Source organism: Brachyhypopomus gauderio, chromosome 5, assembly GCF_052324685.1.
Source record: "Brachyhypopomus gauderio isolate BG-103 chromosome 5, BGAUD_0.2, whole genome shotgun sequence".
NCBI lineage: Eukaryota > Metazoa > Chordata > Actinopteri > Gymnotiformes > Hypopomidae > Brachyhypopomus > Brachyhypopomus gauderio.
This window is the reverse complement of record NC_135215.1, coordinates 32,126,497-32,146,461: the sequence shown is the minus strand read 5'-3', so window position 1 is coordinate 32,146,461 and position 19,965 is coordinate 32,126,497. Positions and strand designations below refer to the sequence as shown.

Sequence of the window (19,965 nt, the reverse complement as noted above, 5' to 3'; positions counted from 1 at the left end):
CTGTCTCTTATAAATGGGATTCTTAAAGAGATGTGAAAAACTTGTTTCTCTCTCTCTCTCTCTCTCTCTCTCTGTCAGGGGGCCATTGGATGACAAGGTTCTGCAGAATGAAAATTGATTCCCGCTTCCGTTATTACTTCCAGCACCCGTGGTCCCGTCTCGTGGTGGCGTACCTGGTCACCTTCTTCAACTTCCTCATTTTTGCCGAGGACCCCGTGTCCCACAGCCAGACGGAGGCCAATGTCATCGTGGTGGGAAACTGCTTCTCCTTCATAGTAAACAAGTACCCAGGTGGAGGATGGAACGTCACGAAGGTGCTAATGTGGATTCTAGCGATCTTCACGGGCCTCCTTGCTGGGAAGTTTTTCTTCCACAGAAGGCTGTTTGGTATGTACGTTTTACTGTATAATAGTGCTGCTGTGGTGTGTAGTTGTTCTTGTTCATGTTGTTGTTTTGTTTTTTTTTGGCGGGGAGCAATGAATAGTGTGTTTGGGTCAAGCAGTTATTTCCATCCACACAAATGCAGAACAAACACTGAAATGGCCTTAAATATATCTCTGTAACAAGAAGCAACCTCCATGCCTTTACATGCTATTGCTTGCCTGCACAGTCTGTACAAATACACCAATGCAAAAACCCAAACAACAACTCGCACCCCATGCACTATAGCCCCTAATGCTTCAGAGTTATTATTACCTCTCCACACCCATATAAATGCAATGACTAATCCAGTCATTTGCAGGCTATAATGAATCAGGGGCCCGTGAGAGGTCTTTTCACTCCGTCATAACAGTTTAATAGGATTGGACGCTGACATGACCTGCTCTTTATGCCTGAAATAGTTACAGCCATGTCACAACACTGAGAGAGAGAGAGAGAGAGAGAGAGAGAGAGAGAGAGAGAGAGAGAGAGAGAGAGAGAGAGAGAGAGAGAGAGAGAGAGAGAGAGAGAGAGAGAGACTAGCATATCCGTGTTAGTTTACTTCATGAGTAATAGGTAAGACATGGAAATCTTTTGGTTATTTTTGGGATGTTGTCAGAATACAAAGGAGGAGCTCTCCCGCTACCTGTTGGAGCATCCGTGTCCTCTAGGGGGCCTCAGAACCCACTGTGCCACTCATCATGATTAGCTAATTGCCAAGCTGTTGGTGTCGGAGTCAGGTGCATCGGTGAGGCTGGAATGCCACTGGGGACCATATGTTAGCACTCAGACTACAACTGAGTTCTGGAAAAAAGAAACTGTCCATCCCATCATTACTTATCAGGAGAGCGGAAGAGGGAACAGCCATGTTTAGCCAAGCATCTTTAACATAGAAATCTGCTGTACCAGATGGTGGGTGGGTGTGTGGGTGTATGTGTGTGTGATAAGTGATGGGGGGGATGTCACGGTAAGCTAAAGAGACATAGTGGGAAGGGACAAAGGGACATTCGCGTTTGGTTGTTTTGCTAGCAAAGATGCATAATGCTGAAGTGGTGAGAGGGGCCTGGGCAGGATCTCCTGCCTACGGTAGCAGAGGAACATCATCTATAATGCATCTAGAAGGCCCATGCACCTAAGCAGCCATGCTGAAACACACACACACTGAACCCACGTAGACCCCCGCAGCCTTTCTCCTCTCTCTCCCCAGGTGTCCATCGTCTGCCATAATCACCTCAAGTAAATAGCATAGTGTTTTCTGGAATACATCCCGAGAAAGGCAAAAAAAAAAAAAGTTTTGTTTGTTATCTGAGGAGGAGCTCAGCGAGGAGCTTGTGGTCTTACTGGTCTGGAAAATGGAGGAAGACGTTAGTGATGTTTTACTAGTGTGTTGGAAACTTGAACTCTTTTGTTTGCTAGTTAAAGAACTCAGTACGGTATTCACAGTGCATAAACTTCCCAGCTTGGGTTGTGGAAGCTCTGTGAACATGCGTACCAGTTATCGTACCAGTTTGATACTCGGCCGGGTGAGCAATAAGTTTGATCTCTTACATATGACAGCATTCACTCTGTGTATGTTTATTCAAATCACTCCCAGGTTAAGAGTTGGATAAAAGCATGGTAGCAACAGCCTCCAGTAAGTGTGCGCTGAAACTAGTGTTTCTGATCACATAATCAGCGAGGAAGAAATGAAGAAAATACCCCTGATGTTAGGCCAAGTCTGTGTTGCCTAATAAGGCAGGTCACTTCAAAGTGAGCCTCTGTGTCCTGTTGAAATTCAGTGGGAGGGTACAGTGCCCTTTCTGATCAGAACAGTGTGTGCCATCCTGAATACTGATGGGGGATGTGAAACAGTCCCAGCATTCTGTTGTTCACGGAGCATCCCACTGTGAGATCTGTAACAATGAGTCTGTTCGTTTTAGTGCTTTGATGCAGAAAGCTGGTTTACTGGAATGTGAATTGAGATTCAGTTCCTTCAAGGGGCAAAACCTAGTCAAACCAATACAAAAAGATCAACAACAAAATATAAGACACACATTTGACCTCTTGACATATTACCATATTAAGTGTGTAATATTTTGTCTTGCATTCAGTATTGTGGTTTAACTAGGGCTCAGTACTGACATGTCTCTTAATAAGATTAATAACGTCTCATTTTCACTCTAAAGCCAAGCGGGTGTTAATCTTGTCCCTAAAGAGATCCCTGTGGGGGCTGGCTGTTTCAAATAGTGCTACATCATCAAGTATTTTACCACCTGTCTGATCACAGCCTTTTGGGTTCGAGAGAGAACCCACAGCTGATGCAGCCATAAGAAACTCATGAGCAGGCACTAGTAGAAGCCCTGAATATACTATTAATATGATTCGGTTCGGCTGGTTGATATGCCAGATCTGAGCAGGTTCTGATTCGGTTCAGCTGGTTGATGTACCAGATCTGAGCTGGTTCTGATTCGGTTCGGCTGGTTCATATGCCAGATCTGAGCTGGTTCTGATTCGGTTCGGCTGGTTCATATGCCAGATCTGAGCTGGTTCTGATTCGGTTCGGCTGGTTTATATGCCAGTTCTGAGCTGGTTCTGATTCAGTTCAGCTGGTTCATATGCCAGATCTGAGCTGGTTCTGATTCGGTTCAGCTGGTTGATATGACAGATCTAAGTGCTTTGTGCCACTTCTGCAGCTGGTACTTCATGATGGAACTAAATCAGCGAGTAGTTCAGGACAAGCTGCCGGTCTTGAAAAATGGTTTATGCATCTTCACCATTCAGTGGTTGCCCAGCAGTGTGCACTGTAGCTTCACAGCAGGCGCTTGGCTTCCTCCAGCACTCAATCACCCGGGCGGTCACAAGAGGTCATGCCAACCTGTACACAATGTGGAAAATTCTAGAAGAGAATTAACACAAACTCTGTTGTGTGTGGACATCATTTAAAATTTTGTTGATTCAGTTGAGCCCGTTTGAGCAGATCGATCTTGATGTCACCGGGTGCGCTGATGCAACTTCATATCCAAACAGTGACGGAAGACGATGCTTGGTAGCCTTGTGGAGATTTTCCACAATGACGGAGAAGAAGAAGTTTGCCCTTGGATGCGTCGTTGGTCCTTGTTATAAAAACGGATTGACGGACTCTGAGAGAGTGCCAAAGCCTGCCTGGATGAGCAAGCTCAGAAGGTCACACCAACCTTTATCACCACCTGAAGAGAATAGACAACGTATTACTGAAGAGAATAGACGACTCTGAAACCATGCTGTCCTCAGAAGCTCAGGGTGGACTGCATATACCTGAATGAATCCCCGAAGAGCTCTGGGACTGTCCTAAAGAACCTGTAATGGACAGAAACATGGGCAACCCTTCTGAGTGGATTCATATTACACTCAGTGTGTATCTGAGCATAAAGAACTTGGCTGACCAAATGTCCCAGTCTAAAAGTGGTACGTGGTAATGTAAGCCTAGCTTCTCTACATTTTGTCCAGTGAGAAAGCACTAGTATTCATAAATGTTCCCAGCAGTGCTAAAAATATGCTTACTGGGAACTTATGGCAGTGGACAACCCGAGTACCCTCTGGCCTGGACAGATATGTAGCCATTAGAGTGGCTACAGTTCAGTCAGCACCAGTAGATTTGTGAAGTGCCTCTCTTGTTTTTGCTTGCTTTTTGACTTCAGCATTAACAATAGACACACACACACACACACACACACACACACACACACACAAGCATCTGGCAGTACTGTTCTAGCTTCTGTTGGTACCATTCTTACTTATGTGAGTACCGGTATGTCGGTACCATTCTAACATGTCGGTTTCATTCTAACTTGTCATCATTTGTTAATACTAATAATTGTTAATGTCTTAACACGTGCTTTAGAAATGAGAGGATTTACAATGAGTGACTGCAGTGGAAGTCTGTTAATGCTACTTAAACGAATCTGCATAGCCCTTCACCTTAAATGCATTTGACATTAAGCGTCCAGGAACGACACACTTCACATGTCTACTTTTGTTTACAAAATTGAAAAGTCTCTTCAACCGAGTCTGCTAGGGTGCTGCTTATATAACAGTGTCTAATCTTTTATCACCCGAAAACTGTGGAAAGTGTTTTCACGCTCCTTCACTGTCCTTGTGTCTAAAACCTCATTTTTATTTACACTTGTGTAATATTGAACAGGTTATTTCAGTACTATATGTCATTACATCAGATGGCCACTAGGTGGCAGTGCATATACCCATGTTAGCAGTTCATTGTTACAGCTCATGTAATGCAGCCTGACCTGATTGCTGATCTGAAGATAAGTGTGATTTTTGTCTTGTAGTTTGTGACGTTATTGCTGTTTGACCTGGATAGGAGTATTTGGAGAAAATATTTGTAAATATATATGTGAATATATATTTAACTTTTAAAGTTTTGCTGCCAAATGTCACAACTTTCCTTCGTGATGTGGGCGTCGATACAAAGCTCCAGCCTGCCACGCTGTCATGGGTTGGCGTTGTGAAGCAGGGGCTTGCTCTGTTTGAACAGGCAGGAGATATCACAGCAGCCCACACCACTCAGCTGCAGGGAGATGTTTGTGAACACCTGCTGGGTTCTCAGCACCACACGCTGGTCTGGTAGACTAGCGCTGATCATATCTGTAACTGATTAGTGGATTTGCTCATTTCATGAGCTATGAGCTCACACGGCATACGGTTCCTCTCCACCAGGAGCTAGTGCTGGACATCACGTGCAGTGACTTCTTTGTTCCAGGTTCACTTCACCAAACAATCAGAGTTAATTAAATATTCTGAGGTGTTTAACAAATCATTTTTATCCTGCCTTGTTGGACTTGTGGACTGAAAAGGTGCTTCCAGGATCCAGAACAAAATGCTAACAAATGTAATCTTTCAGGAAATTGTGTATTCGTGTTAAGATGAATGGTTATGTGGGTTCAAGCTGTCATTAATGTGTATGTCATAAATGGTTCAGAATTTTTTTTTATTGCTGTAAATGACATATAACACATGCTGGTAATGCATTAAAAACAAATATCCTGTGGGTCTCTGATTAATTTATGCGACTGGGGTTTCTATGACAACCAGGTCCCAAAGGTCAGCTGGAGTGTGCTAGATCTTTGCCTCCAGCTTCGAGTCCCTTCCAGAACTTGATAAATGGATCCTCTCCGGCCGAGTCCCCAGAGAGCAGAGCAGAAGTAGTTAGAACTGGGCTTCAGTCCGCCTAGATTTACCCTACAGAGCCAGAAAACCTCAAGAGGAAGTAGACAGTCTGTATGTCATTTTTAATCTCGCTGTACACGCAGAGGCGGTCTCACTGGGGCTGCCTCCTCAGACCAGTACAGATTAAACACTTCCTGTATCGACTGGGCTTTCCATTAGCGCTTTTTGCATGCTCAAAAGGGCAGCGGTTGAGTTTAAACTCCGTGCTACAGCTCTTCCACAGCATCTGGCCTGTTACGCGTTAATGGTGCCGTCTGAGCGCAAGTCCCAGGTCGCAAGGCACTAATATCGCCCCAGTTCAATGAGGCTGTGTGGAACTAAAGGCGGTTGCTGGCGTTCAGTAGGCATCATGTAGGCTCTTGAGCCCCCACCCTCCTGCCAGCCCTGCTGCAGAGACGCACCGCTCCTCCCCTCAGCCTCCTCCAGCTCCGGTGGAAGCGCTCGCTGGCCAGAATATAGAGCACAGGGTCCAGGCAGCTGCCCACGCTGCAGATGGCCTCAAAGAACTGATAGGCCGTGTAGAGTGTGTTCGTGTTCCGGGCCGTGATCCGTCCGACCAACCGCATGAACGCCAGCGTGAGGATCATGACGTGGTAGGGAGCGTATGACGCCAAGAAGACCAGCAGAGCCGCCGTGATGAGAACTAGGGGCTTCGCAGATCGGCGGGGGAGCCGACCCCGCCCCCTGCTCCGCCCGGCTCCTCCCCTCCAAGGCGTGGTCCACAACACCCTGACCATACGGGCATACAGGGTGACCATCACTCCAAACGGCAGGAAGAACCCCACGAGCGCCCGTGTGATGGAGACGCCCATCACGTACGGGAACGGGCCGAGGAGTTGGTCCATGCAGATAGTGGCGTTGCCAAGGCGGCTGAGATCAAAGGTCACGAGGAATTCGGGGATGGATGCCAACATGAGGAAGAGCCAGGTGAAGAGCGAGCAGAGCAAGGCCCTCCTCCTGTTCCACCACTGCAGCGAGCTGATTGGGTGGACCGTGCCGGTGTAACGGTCAAAACTTACCAGAGCCAGGAAGAAGATGCTACCATAGACATTGACAATAAAGAAGACCTTCTTTAACTGGCAGAAGCCAGTGAAATGGAGGTGATGTATGCTGAAGTAAAGCGAAAAAGGCATTAGAAGAAGCCAGGCGAGGTCACACAGGGCCAGGTTTAACAGGAACACCGTCCCGGTGCTCCATGGGCGGAGACAACAGGTGTAGTTGAGAATAGCCGCCATGTTACCCAGCAGCCCAACTGGTAGGCCAAATCCAAAGAAGACCACCAGGATGGAACAGTACCACTGATCTTCCCTGAATCGACTACAGAACACGGTGGGGTGCTTCATGTCATCCAGGAGCCAGTCCTCATACTGCTCTGTGGGGAGAAGAGCATGTTTTAATGGTACTTGGGGTCAAATACTGACATTATAAAGACAAATACCGACATTTGTGTATTATGGATGTCCAGTAGTTTTGTTTAAGCTTTGTCACACACATGTAAGTTGTTCAGATGTCCACTCTTCAATTTTCGTCTATTTTTCTATTTTCTCTTCTAAATTTGACTATTTTAATCTCCAATTTAAATGTCCACCCCACTGTGACAATGCTTACTTCCTGTAAATAGTTGTTTTTCATTTGTTTACTTATAACCAAATGTAATCTTTTTGTGTTTTTTAAGCACATTTCTGAGAGGAATTATCATGTATGTAGTGAATCCGAAAACAGAAATAGGTTTTGTATTTTCTTTGGGTGAAACATTATTCATTCCTAAAATCAAAGGGCAGTTTCCTCCTTACTGAAGCCCGTCTGCATTAGAACAGTTGTCTAGTCTGGGTCTGGGTGCTGCATTCAGAAGTGGAGTGAAAATCGTAAGATTAATAACTGCGCACACATCCACGCCCAGAAGAAATATTGGTGGTAGATTTCAGAGCGAGTAAATGAGATTAAATGTTGTAATATAGTTCAATATAATGTTCATACAGTATACATTTCGCTGTATAGTTTTTCTCCATGTGTAGAGTGTGTGGCGAAAGCTTGAAGGCTTACCATACTTGTAGGAGTTATTGATGAGATGAGGGTTCATGCTGACGGGCTGCTGCTCTCGGCACCTTCTTTGTCTACAATTCCATCCGTCTCATCAATCAGCTCTGTGTGTGTGTGTGTGTGTGCGTGTGTGTGTGTGTGTGTGTGTGTGTGTGTAAGCTTGCCTGATATACGTGAGTGCAGGTGTGTTTCTGAGTGTTTAAATCTCTCTCTCTTTCCCTCCCTCTCTCCCTCTCTCTCTCTCTCTCTCTCTCTCTCTCCCTCACCCTCACCCCCCCTCTCTGCCTCTCCCTGCATCAATATAATCTGTTTTACTTTTCACCAGGAACTTTAATTCCACTTTTTTCTGGTGCTCGGTCCTATGTATTTTACTCCACACTGAGCTCCTGTGAAGCTCTAGGACTAAGCGCACATATTTAAGTTTCAGTTTGCAGACTTAAAGAGTGATGTTCAGCATCACTGTGTTGTCAGAGCTTGGGGGTTATATCCACTAGAGGGAGCTGTCTTCTGTATTTTTACCAGTTAGACACACACACACACACACACACACCACGCACACACATACCATGCGCACACACATACACACCACGCACACACCTACACACCACGCACACACACACCACGTACACACACATACACACACACAAAGACCACACACTCTATTCACCTATCTGGCTTTTGTCTTTTTGCTTTCCTTTCTCTCTTATCTCCCCTCATATCTCTCTTTCACATATGCACACACATTTACACAAACCATCAATCAAACCAGTACAGAAACATACCATTCACCTCCACCAGAGCCAAGACTTCAACCAACCAAAGCAATTAAATTCATCCATGCAAATCAGTCCAATTATGTAACCATGACCATCAACCAAACTGTTCTGAGAATTTCTCTCAAGACGTTTCAGATATTAATTTGTTTTGTTTTGGTTTTTTTGGGGGGGGGGGTGGTATGAATGTTATTGGTAACAATACTGTGTATTGCTGTTTGTACAAAAAAAATGTTGTGTGTTCCTTAAAATGATTAATTAATGACTAGAAATACAGCTTGGAAATAACCTGCTGTTGGGCCGGGCACACAGGTGTAGATGAATAGTAATATGATGGTAGAAGCATGCGTGTAGAAATAAGAAGAGTTCTGCAGTGTGTTCTGTTTAGGATGCAGCCACACAGCAGCTGCAGTGTTGAAGAACTGGGCCAAGCGGAGAGCAGACACTTGAGTCCTGGGGGTAATAAGACCGACGGCAGACAGTAGATGTAATAATAGCAGCGTGGTGCTGCGTGAACAGCCTGTTATAGAAATGATCAGACTCCAATGTAGAGAAGGGTCTGTACTGGAACAAATGTGTAAAGGTATAGGCGCTGATTCTGCATTGGTTCAGAGCAGAATTAGTGGAGGTGACTTTGGAGATCTGGACAGTGGTGACAGTGCGGTAAAGCACCCGTTCCTCCTTCTGGAGAGGTGCAGGACCCAGGTGGAGAAGATCAGGCCACCACTGGAACTGGACTGTGGATTGTCGGGGCACTGGAGTAGAACTGGAGTGGGATGGGTTTGGGACGGGTTGAGATTTCTGTCCTGGTGTGGGAACAGCTGTCTCTGCTGAAATGCTCTAACAGTGGAGGGTATGTTAATGTGCCACTACAGGGCATTGCAGGTGACCTTCTGGAACTTGAATGCTTTAGCCATATTCACAGCAGTTCAATTCATCTCCTGGAATAGCAGGCAGGTGAGAGACGTGTGCTTGGAGAATGTTGAACTGCAGGTTATTGTCTGACTAATCTGCTATGATATCACTACTGCAGACACATTCATTACTGAAGATGATATTAACTGCCTGGGCCATCAGACCTTGGCAGCTTGTGCACTGGGTATCCGGGCTGATATCTATTAGACTTTGCTGAGAAGACACTGGCTACACAAGGGGTTGGCAGGATGGCACGTTTGAACAAAAAGTAGCTCTGAGATAACTGTGATCAAATGGTGTTGCAGACATTGTCCAGACAGGCACTGATCACATCTCCTACTGAGTGATTTGCCCTATTTGGTCAATGCTGAAGGAACTATTATGGCTTTGTGATGGATTTGAAGTAGGCCAGTGCCAAGCTGGATGATCTGGGCTGCTTGACCTTGGTGTGTTGAGTAAATAAATGAGCTACTGGTGTCAGAGTGACAGGCCGATAGTCGTGTGTGTGTGTGTGTGTGTGTGTGTGTGTAAGAGGCCATAGCCGTTCTGGAGCAGGCACACACATTTAGGAGGTTAACATGCTAGAACAAACACGCTACAAGTGTTGGTGGGAGGTCAGTAAAGGGCAAACATGTGGGCAAAGGTCAGCGTTTATTTTAAGTCTTCCAGAATGCATGAGGTTTGTACAAGTCGATTCAAACATTTATCATTTCTATTTGGCGATATATATAAACGTATGGCAAGTAGATGCTAGAAGATGCTAGAAGATGCTCACACTCCATGTGTCATTTAGCTAATCCATGCAACATGCATGTAAAGCTTGCGTAAATATGCACTGTGCTGTTTGTGCTTCGAAAACCAGAGTTTGAATAGAGATTTATGCTGTCATAATAACTCTGTCAGGAAAATATAACTGTTTTCCTCTGTGTGAGACACTATCAGTACTATTGTGGAGAACTGAATTGTGATACACTGATGCGCTGAACACTCTGTGGTGCAGCCACCTACTGCATTTATTCCCTGATTCTATCACAACACTTTAACTGTCTGGAGTGTGTTTATATTCGCTGTAATGGGAGCTTTCACTTCTGATTCTATCTCTTTCTGCTTCCTCCGGTTTCTAAGTAAGTAAGTAAATAAGGCACTATCTGGGCTTCAGGCAAAAACAGTACACGGATATTAAAAGAAATGATCTAAAAAGCATTTTTGTGAGAATGAAAATTGTGTTGACAGGACAGAACTACGTTGGAAAACTGTTAGTATGCACAGAGTGTTAGTATGCATAGAGGGCAGAGATATTTGTTCTGCAGTGCAAAACCTTTTGCAATAGTTCAATGATTCTAATAATAAGAATTGTAGTCATGTGTTCAATTATCGTTCATTACAATAATCGTTCAGACACCTTTCTTCAGCTTTGAGCAAGATCTTACATAAGGGTACAGCTTAAACTGATACCTTGATTTTGCTGAAAGTCAGAGGAGACTTGCAAGGATGTGATTACGGATTCAAAGCAGACGCGTCGCATTCGGAATCAATCGCGCTCTCGTAGAGAGAAAGCGAGGAACAGTTTTTCCTGCGGTCATTTGATTTTTTTTTCTGCATTCATTTGATTCTCAAGGGAAGAGACAAGAAAAAGCTTGACAGGTTATGTGTGTCCGAACAATCTCTGCGAGCGTATGAAATCGTCGTGAAATACAACCAGCAGATTGACAAACACATTATGAGGCGGTGGCCTAGATCAGAAGCAGTGAATGGTTCATACACTCCAAAGCCCATTACTGCAAGGTGAATCGTCATTAAGGAGGAATCATAGTGATGTGTTTGATCTGCACGATGGAAATCATCAGCCTGAAACACTGTTGTCCTTGTTTTCTGACAGTGGGAGACGTGCAGTGAGGAAGGCCTTCAGTGACACGTGCTGTTGGAGGCTTTGAATGAGTGCATGGAATATATTGCCCTGTCAAGAAGCGTGTTTGAGCTGTAGATCCTTCTTCATGTCTGTGTGTTCATTGTGGAGTGTTTATGGTGGACTCCTCTCTGTGTTTTAGGACGCTGCTTGCGACTGAAGATGTTCCGTGAGGACCATGGCTCCTGGATGACGATGTTCTTCAGTACCATCCTCTTCCTCTTCATCTTCTCTCACATTTACAACCTCTTCCTTCTCATGACTGGGGGCATGGGGTAAGGCCAAAGCTTTTTGTTTCATGTTTATTTTGTTTCTGTTTGCTCCTTCAGTTTTAACATTGCTCCTTGCGTGGAGGTTAGTGGTTAGTAGTACTTAACTCCTGAAAATAATGTGCTTACTTTTTTTGTGAGCTGAAAATGTCTCATTGGTCCCATTGGTTTAGTAAGTCTGCAGCCAAACTAGTCACTAATCAGTCTACAGTCAGTGACACTGGAGAAGAGGTCTTTTTTCACCCCAAGTCATTTCTTAAGTGTGGAAACTCATCAAAGCAGTTAAAGACTGCAGTAGCCATTTTGGCTCCATATCAGGCAACAAGATGGATGCCCCACTTAGGGCCTGTTTCTTTACCGCAGCCATGGTTTCACACTGCTGTCTTCAGTTTCTGAAGCGACCCAGAGCTGTGCAGGGCCGTATCATTTCTCTCCAAGATTGAGTGTGTTTGTGTGACTGTTATGACCACAATACATCTCCCCAAGGTTACTCTGTGTTGACAGAAAACACACCAGACATTTAGGAGCACGAGGCCCCGACTGCAGACCCTTTCCTGATCCTCATGTGGGGAAAAAACACTTTAAGAACCTTGATGGCAATGTTTCTAGAAGGTATTGAGTTAGGGGTTGTCATTAGCTGATCTTGCTCTGCATGTTTTGTAATGTTCCACTTAATTAAGCACACAACACGAGAAAAAAGAATCAAGTCAGTAGTGTGCTTTCTGCAGTCAGGTTGACATGTTAGGCTAGCAAGGGCCTAAAGATGATGGATGTAGAGATGTCCTGTGTGTGTGTGTGTGTGTGTGTGTGTGTGTGTGTGTGTGTGTGTGTGTGTGTGTGTGTGTGTGTGTGTGTGAGTCATGTCACCACTGAGACAGGGATGGAGTCGACTGATCTTTGATTTCATAGCATTTTGTCCTGAGCAGCACGTGCTATTGTTGTGAAGTGATGGTGTTGGTGGGAGTGGTTGGAGGCAAGAAGATGTAGCTCATTTGACCCAATCTGTAGTCTGACACTGACACCCATCACAAATTGTCAGTAGTCTCTAAAAAATTACCTATGAATGCAGGATTTACTGGATGAATACATTGTTATTTTTCAGAGATTTTACAAAAAAAAAATCTAATTTGCTTCATGAACACAAGCTAAATATGCGTACTAATATCTCATTTCTGCTGCAGATATATTATTGTGTCTAAATAAATGCGGGAATTAATTTTCCCCAACTGCTATTTTAATCATTTGTGTTATAGGTCCCCCCTGATAGGATGCCCTAAAATTGGCACTCTTTTCTGCCAATAGGTGGCACTGTGGCCCAACAGGTGAATGCATCACCCCACAGTGAGAATCTGCTCATTTGCACAGCTCTGCTTTCTATTCTGGACTGTTTCTTCTCCCCATCTCCTTCCAGCCCTTATCCTGCCCATTGTGTCAGGGTCCCAGCGAGGACTTTTGCTCAGCTGTGAGAAATGAGTGTTTACACCTGTGTAGACAGCAGACGCATGGGATCCTCGGTGGGGAACTGCAGGAAACCAGACGCAGACACGGCACAGGAGATGAATGACCAGCGAAGCAGAGAAAGACTGATGGCAGCTACGCTTCTTTAGCGGCATGATACCTCGGAAATAATATTTATTTCTTAAGCAGATTTCTGATAAAAGGTGGCTGTTAAAGATAAATAACCATCTCCATCTCTGGCGGTAGCCATAATGGGCGTGATCTTCTCATGATCAAGAGTATGTAACATGCCCTCTTGTCTGTACACAGTGTTCCTTGTAGTGTATCTAAGTATGGCTCCGTTCTGAGACACTGTCTCTTTCAGCAGTTGTTTGGGATCCATCTGTGTTTGGGATCCGTCTGTGTTTGGGATCCGTCTGTGTTTGGGATCCGTCTCTCATTGGGATCCGTTTCTCTTGCTTTCTGTTTCATCTCATGAGTCAAATAGAAAGTTAGCAAGTTGCTTGTCCTACAAAAAAAAAAAGATATTTTGGCACAAAGACAAAAAGGCTGTCTATCAACCCACTCCCAACCCCCCTGTGAGAGCGTGCGAGAGGGAGAGTGTGTGTGTGTTTGTGTGTGTGGGAGAGAGCGAGAGAGAGAGAGAGAGAGATATGGAGCAGGGAGAGGGAGCTTTGGCTAGAAACAAAAGAATGAGGAAAAACAGGCGGTTCTGGGCTAGTGGAAAAAAACAGCTAAACCAAGAGAGAGGGGGGGGGGGAGGAAGAGAGCTGAGGAGCGGAGAGATGTTGGAGAGATGTTGGAGAGATGTTGGAGATGTTTGGGCTGCTTTTCCCTCTCCAGCGTGTGGTGCTGCTGACTCGACGGAGTGAAATCCACCTGAACATTTATGGCGTAGTTCAGATGACCTCTTGATGACCCCCTCTGAGGGGCACAGGACACACCCTTTCACACAGCGTGTTTGTGTTCATTTATATACCGGTTATTGTTGCAGTATTATGTTTCTTTCTTTAAAGTTAACTTCTTTGTCTACCTGAATATCTTTCATCATGTTTCTGTGTGTTTGTGTGTGTGTGTGTGTGTGTGTGTGTGTGTGTGTGTGTGTGTGTGTGTGTGTGTGTGTGACCTTGTTTTTTTCTGTATACATTTGCACATTTGTTTCTCTGATGGTTTGGATGACCCTCTTTTAAACTCTCTGTGTCTGTATCTGTCTGTCTGTCTGTCGAACTGAATGTCTGCTCCACCTCTCATGGATTAGGTGTAGGGCTGTCTGTCTCACCTGCTGTCTTTCTGCCCAGACAGCATCTGTTGCCTCTCATCTCGTCTCATTGATATTCTTTTATTCTCTATGACCTTCCAGTATGCAGGGGGGACTATTCACCAAACACTCCTCAACCACTAGCATGGAAGTCGGATTTAATCCACAGGAGTGGGCATGCATCTCTACTCTTTTTTTTTTTTTTAGCTAGTGTCTGACTTTACAAGTAGATTTTTATATTTTATTGACATTAATACATAATAAATGTTCTTCATAAATGACTGTCATGTTCAGTTGTTCAATTTTTTTTTTTCAAAACTGGCTTCTTCAGAGTCCCAACCCTGGATGGCTCACACAGCCCTGGGCTGGGTGCCAAACGAAAGCCCAGCTTAGACAGAGTTTGCTCTGACCTCTGTGTTTAGACAGAGCTAAATAACCCTGGGAAATCCTGACAGATGCTGAAAATGCTGCAGTTTTACTGGACAGGCAGTGATGATATTCAGGAAATCGAATGACTATGATTGAAATAATGTCCATTTGTGTGACGAGTGAAGTCGGACACCCTGCACATGAGAGATAATGCCAGGGTCTTTAGTGGCCAGCCTGACTAACAACTGAATACCCGATAAGCGCGTATCCAGACCTGCCGTTCCTGTCACGCAGCAGTAATTCTGCCTGCAGCCAGGACCGCACCGGGATCCTCTCGGGACAGTAAGCCACACTTGTTGGCCGGGTCTGTGTCCGTTGCGTTTGTTTGCTCAGTGAGACTGTCGGATCGGGGGAGGTGGGTGGAGAGGAGGTTGGGGACGGGATGCATGTCTCACAGGCCGCTCTGTAGTGTGGAGACAAAGAAGGAGAGAGGAAACACTGTGGAGACCTTCTCCTCCTCCTCATCATGACATCTTAAAGCGACCATTATGGGCATAAATCATTTGCTAATTAAGCGGTGTTATTTAATTAAGAACGCCCGGTGCGTGGAGATCTCATTAATCACGCCCGATTTAGAGCCCCAGAGTATCTGCGCCTGGTGGAGAGAAGGATCTGTAGGGACCCTGCCACACATGTGTAGAGATGGGGAGAGAACGGGGAAGACGGGAGAGCAGGGGAGGGGGAAAGGAGGAGGGAGAGAGGGAGGGAGAGAGGGAGAGAGGGAGGGAGAGAGGGAGGGAGAGAGGGAGGGAGAGACAAAGGTTGGTTAGGAGTGCTGTGAGTGATGGGCAGAAGGAGATGATAAGGAGGAGGGAGATTTTTAAAAAAGGCAAGAAAAGACCAGGTGAGGGGGAGAATGATAAAGGGAGGGAAAAATAAACCACCAGGTAACAAAAAGAGAGGAGGGGTAGAGAGATGGATAGAGGAGGGGTAGAGAGACAGAGATAGAGAGAAGTGAGATAGAGAGAGGAGGGGTAGAGGGCCATAGAGAGAGAGGAGGGGTAGAGGGGTAGAGAGAGGAGTGAGGTAGAGGGTCAGACAGACGAACAGAGAAAGTGAGTGAGTGAGGTAGGGCTCAGACAGAGGAGTGAGAGAGAGAGAGAGAGAGAGAGAGAGAGAGAGAGAGAAATGAGGGAAGAAAGGCAGAAGGGCAATGGCTTTTTTTGCCCCCACTCTTCAAAGAAAAGAGGGGAGGTAAGGTGATTAAAAAGCCACAGTTGCACTATCAGAGATCTCGGTGTGACTTTAGCCCTGTGGGTGTTTTATTAGGCAGGAGGTGCTTCTGTAGGTCTTGTTAACAGTGGAGGTTGCTGCACTGGGGGGGTGGGGCGGTTCTGATTCCTGTAAACCTGCTTAAAATAATACCGTCTTTCCATATTACAGGCAGAATGCATGAACAAATACATATACACACGTAGAATCTGGAGCTCTAAAAAAAAAAAGTCTAACTGATAGCAGCAAGGTCGTAGAAGGTGAGATCTCTAAGCTTCAGTGTCAAGACCTTATCTCGAGGATCAATACACGGGGAGAGAGAGGTGAATAAACCGGGTCTTGTCTGCGGTTTATCAGCACCCAAGCACGAGCGGGTGTGGCAGCCACACAGCGGTTCGGACACGGCAAGGTCAGCGGTGCCTTCAGGAGCTGAGCTAGAAGCATGTCGACCTTAACCTACAAAACCGAGAAGCCTTCTGATGATGGATGTGTAGCGCCTGTTACCTGTCCCAGCCGACAGAAGTTCATGTTTAAATTGGTTGTGTTCCAAAGCCAGTTGTGCCTAATGTACTTTCAAATGACCACTGTAATAAGCAAGACAAAATGAACATAATTTGTATACTGATGAGGAAATCAGTGGATTTATGGAAGCGATACTGCCCGTCCTGCCTTGGAGAAGAGCAACATCCTTCAGCTCCTCTGCGTTTTAACGGTTCTCTTGTGTTTTCAGAGTCTGATTGAACTGGGACCCAGATTTTTAAAAACATCACTACAGGGCTAACTAGGCCAGTGGGCGGGGCCTGTTCTAAGAGGTGTGGCTCCATCACGGGTCAACTCGGAGAGAGGAGTGCCTGTACCATTGTTACCGTGACAACTAGGGCAGTCCCCTGGGAGAGGCAGATGCACATATAGCTGGTGCTATACATCAGGAATGACATATTGTGTGTGTGTGTGTGTGTGTGTGTGTGGGAGAGAGAGAGAGTGTGTGTGTGAGAGAGTGAGAGAGAGAGAGAGAGAAATAGTGCTTACCTCAGGCCATGATTCTGAATTACAGCTCAATATTCCTATCATATTGAGTATGCTTTCACAAGCTGGAGATACCATAAATTAAACCTTTTTTTGCTTTGTTAACTGTCAGTTTTACATTCAGTATTTTCCATAAACCCAGTTTGACATTTCTAACTATTGCACTTTTTCCAAGTCCCCCTGTGGCACAGGGGAAAAAAACTCTCTACATTTACATGTGGCTAGAGTGTAATTATTTACTACCTAATTGCTCAGCATAAACAGTGTTAAACACATCTCAGTTTGTGCTGCAAATGATTGGACATGTAGATCTATGGGATGCCTGTAATAATGAGATATTGATATTCAAACAAGCATTTGGATTGGTGGAACTCAGAAACTTCTTTGTTTTTGCAGTATACAGTATTCGGTTAACACAGTTTATGACTCTGCTCCTCTAAAGACCATGGGAAAGGTCATGAATGAATGAATGGATGTTCAGTTTATATAGCGCCTTTCAAGATACCCAAGGTCGCTTTACAATTTTACCACAGACACAAGTCTTACACGACCGATCACACGCTGGCGAGATTCATCCGGCTTTGGAGACCAAGGTGGTGTCGGTGTGATTGAAGATGTAGCCGTCTGAGGGTGGTGCCGCTGCAGCAGTGGCCCTGGTCAAGCAAGGGAGGAGAACACACCGGCTGGTGGTGTATGGGTGTAGCAGCCCCGTGGTGGCCGACACCACCCACGGGACCGCTGCCGCTCCCCAGAGGTGGAGGGGAGGGCCGGGGCATGGTTGGAGAGGGGGGGGGGGGGATTCCTTTGGCCATCGTGACTGGGCAGGTGTCTGGGGTCAGGCTTTGAGCCTGGCGTGGAGGCTCATACGCTGGTGCTCCGTGCTCCCACACTCAGGGCATGCTGGGAAATGTTTGGCCACGCCTGGCTCGCACACCCTCACATTCATTAATAATCTTGTCAGTGGTGTGGTCGACCCCAGAGGGGAAGAGGGCTCCTCACAGCGCTCAGTCTCCTTCCCCTGAGAAGATTGCGCCGGTGGGAAAGACGGTGTCGTTCTTCTGTTTCTCACACTGTTGATTCGGAGCAACAAGCAGAATGACTGTGGCGTCTTTTCTGTGGGGCCCCGGTGTATGGAGCTGCTTCTCACCAGCCAGACCACTGGAGGTTAGAAGGAGCAGAAAGTCCAGTGCATCAGCTCTGGGGCAAAAGGGTCGTCTGTGCGGCCGGCTCTCGTACGGATGCTGTGTGGTCCTCCAGTAGATAATCCCCACACTGGTGGAGTCCCAGCCATCATGGAGGAGCCGTGCTGTAGGAGGAGAGACCTGCAGCTCCGCCCGACCTTCCAGTGCCCTGATGGCTTTGGGCTGAGGACGTGTTGGCCAATCGCCATTTGTCGCTTTGAGGTGATTTTTTTTTTTTAAGCTAAGACTGATGTGTGCTTGTGGGGGGGTGAACCCTGATGGAAACATTGATGTTTCAGCTCCTCCCCCCCCTCATTAGGTCACTCCCATTGTACAGCATTAAAATTTCAGCCATCATGAATAAGTCACAGGTCCAGACTTTAATCATGGATGGGAGTGAGGGGGTGGGGGTTGATTCAAAGTGGAGAGAGAGAGAGAGAGAGAGAGAGAGAGAGAGTGAGAGTGAGAGAGAGAGAGAGAGAGAGAGAGAGAGAGAGAGGGAGAGGGGGGGACCGTGAGGACAAAGGAAAGGTGAGGACAGTTCACGGTGAAGCCCAGCGTTCCAGATCCAGACTGTCCATTCTGGGTTTTATTTTCTTGTAGCAGGTGAGTGAAGAAATGACCCGCACAGCATAACAAGGCAGATCCTTGTCCTGTTGCCTGTCCTGCTGCCAGTCCTGATGCCTGTCTTGATGCAGGTCCTGACGCGGGTCCTGATGCCGGTCCTGTGTTGTTTAAGCATGAGGTGCAGGCCTGACAGCACCCCAGATTTATCGACCAGAATTGCGCCCTCGCTGAAGGACTCCCCGTGAGATCGTTATAGTGACTGGCAGCGCTCCAAACCAGAACGTGTTCAGGAGTGACATTAACATCGTGACGAATCTGCATTCTAATCTCCCAGGCCTTCCTCATGGGTGGGGGAGGGGCTGGGAATCACGGCCCCTCCTGCTCACACTAATAAGCGCTGAAGGAATGGAATCGAATGGAAACTAATGGAATCTAATGTAAATCCAGTTAGAACAATCACTTGAGCCAAATAGTTTGATGCATCACGATTTTGACACAGCTAGACACATGGACGAGTGAAGAGGAAGACAATCTGATGCATGGGTCGGTGCAGTTTTGTTTTCTGTTTTTTGGAATAATAATCCCAGCTCTGATAATAGCTCTGATTCCCCAGAGTGGTGTCTGAATGTCGTCTGTGTCAGCTAATTGTAAGGCATGAACTAGTTGCAGACACTTGTAGGTATGTAAAACAAGGTTTTATAGAGAAAAGGATAAATCCAGTTTCGTAGTTGTAGAACAGGCTGAGGTTATATCCAGTGAGAAACACTTCTAGGCAAAGGTACAATAGGATAATCTGAAAACACATATTCACTAGAGTATTGTAGTCAAAACCAGAAACAGCAGTGCACATATAAACAGGCTTGGTACACATAAGGATAAACCATGGCAGTATTTTGCAATATGGTAATGCATATTGTTAGAATATATAGAGCCTAATTAATCAGAGTCAGGTGTAAGTGATTAGAACTCCAGAGAGGCTGAGCTGTTCTTCCTTTGCTGAGGATGCTGGGAAGTGTAGTCTAGTGTGTGAGCATCAGAGGGTGTCCTGACACTAATGGCAGAAGGAATCGATGGATAAGTGGCATTCATTAAGATTAAGAGCTTGTTATACCTGGCTGTGCTCATTAATAGGATAATGAAATTACAATGGCAGTGCGGAGACAAGCAGGAAGGTGCGTGTAGGAGATTCCTGCCACCAGTCCTCCTCCACGTTAGACCACGCCCACCAATCCTCCTCCACGTTAGACCACGCCCACCAATCCTCCTCCACGTTACACCACGCCCACCAGTCCTCCTCCACGTTACGCCA

General features: G+C 46.0%; 2 protein-coding genes across 4 annotated transcripts in view; one reads left to right on the top strand and one right to left on the bottom strand.

Moving 5' to 3' along the window:
* tmem117 (transmembrane protein 117) overlaps positions 1–19,965 on the top strand; it is a 34,948-nt gene that overhangs the window by 3,381 nt on the left and 11,602 nt on the right. For all 3 annotated transcript variants that reach the window (XM_077007161.1, XM_077007163.1, XM_077007160.1), the window contains 2 exons: positions 79–387; positions 11,399–11,531. In XM_077007161.1, the coding sequence (XP_076863276.1) occupies positions 79–387; positions 11,399–11,531 (442 nt within the window). The remainder of the gene's footprint in view (positions 1–78; positions 388–11,398; positions 11,532–19,965) is intronic.
* LOC143513733 (P2Y purinoceptor 1-like) lies at positions 5,970–7,702 on the bottom strand. The gene is made up of 2 exons (XM_077004468.1): positions 7,666–7,702; positions 5,970–6,994 (listed from the first exon to the last, which is right to left on the bottom strand). The coding sequence occupies exons 1-2, from the start codon at positions 7,700–7,702 to the stop codon at positions 5,970–5,972; spliced, it is 1,062 nt and encodes a 353-aa protein (XP_076860583.1).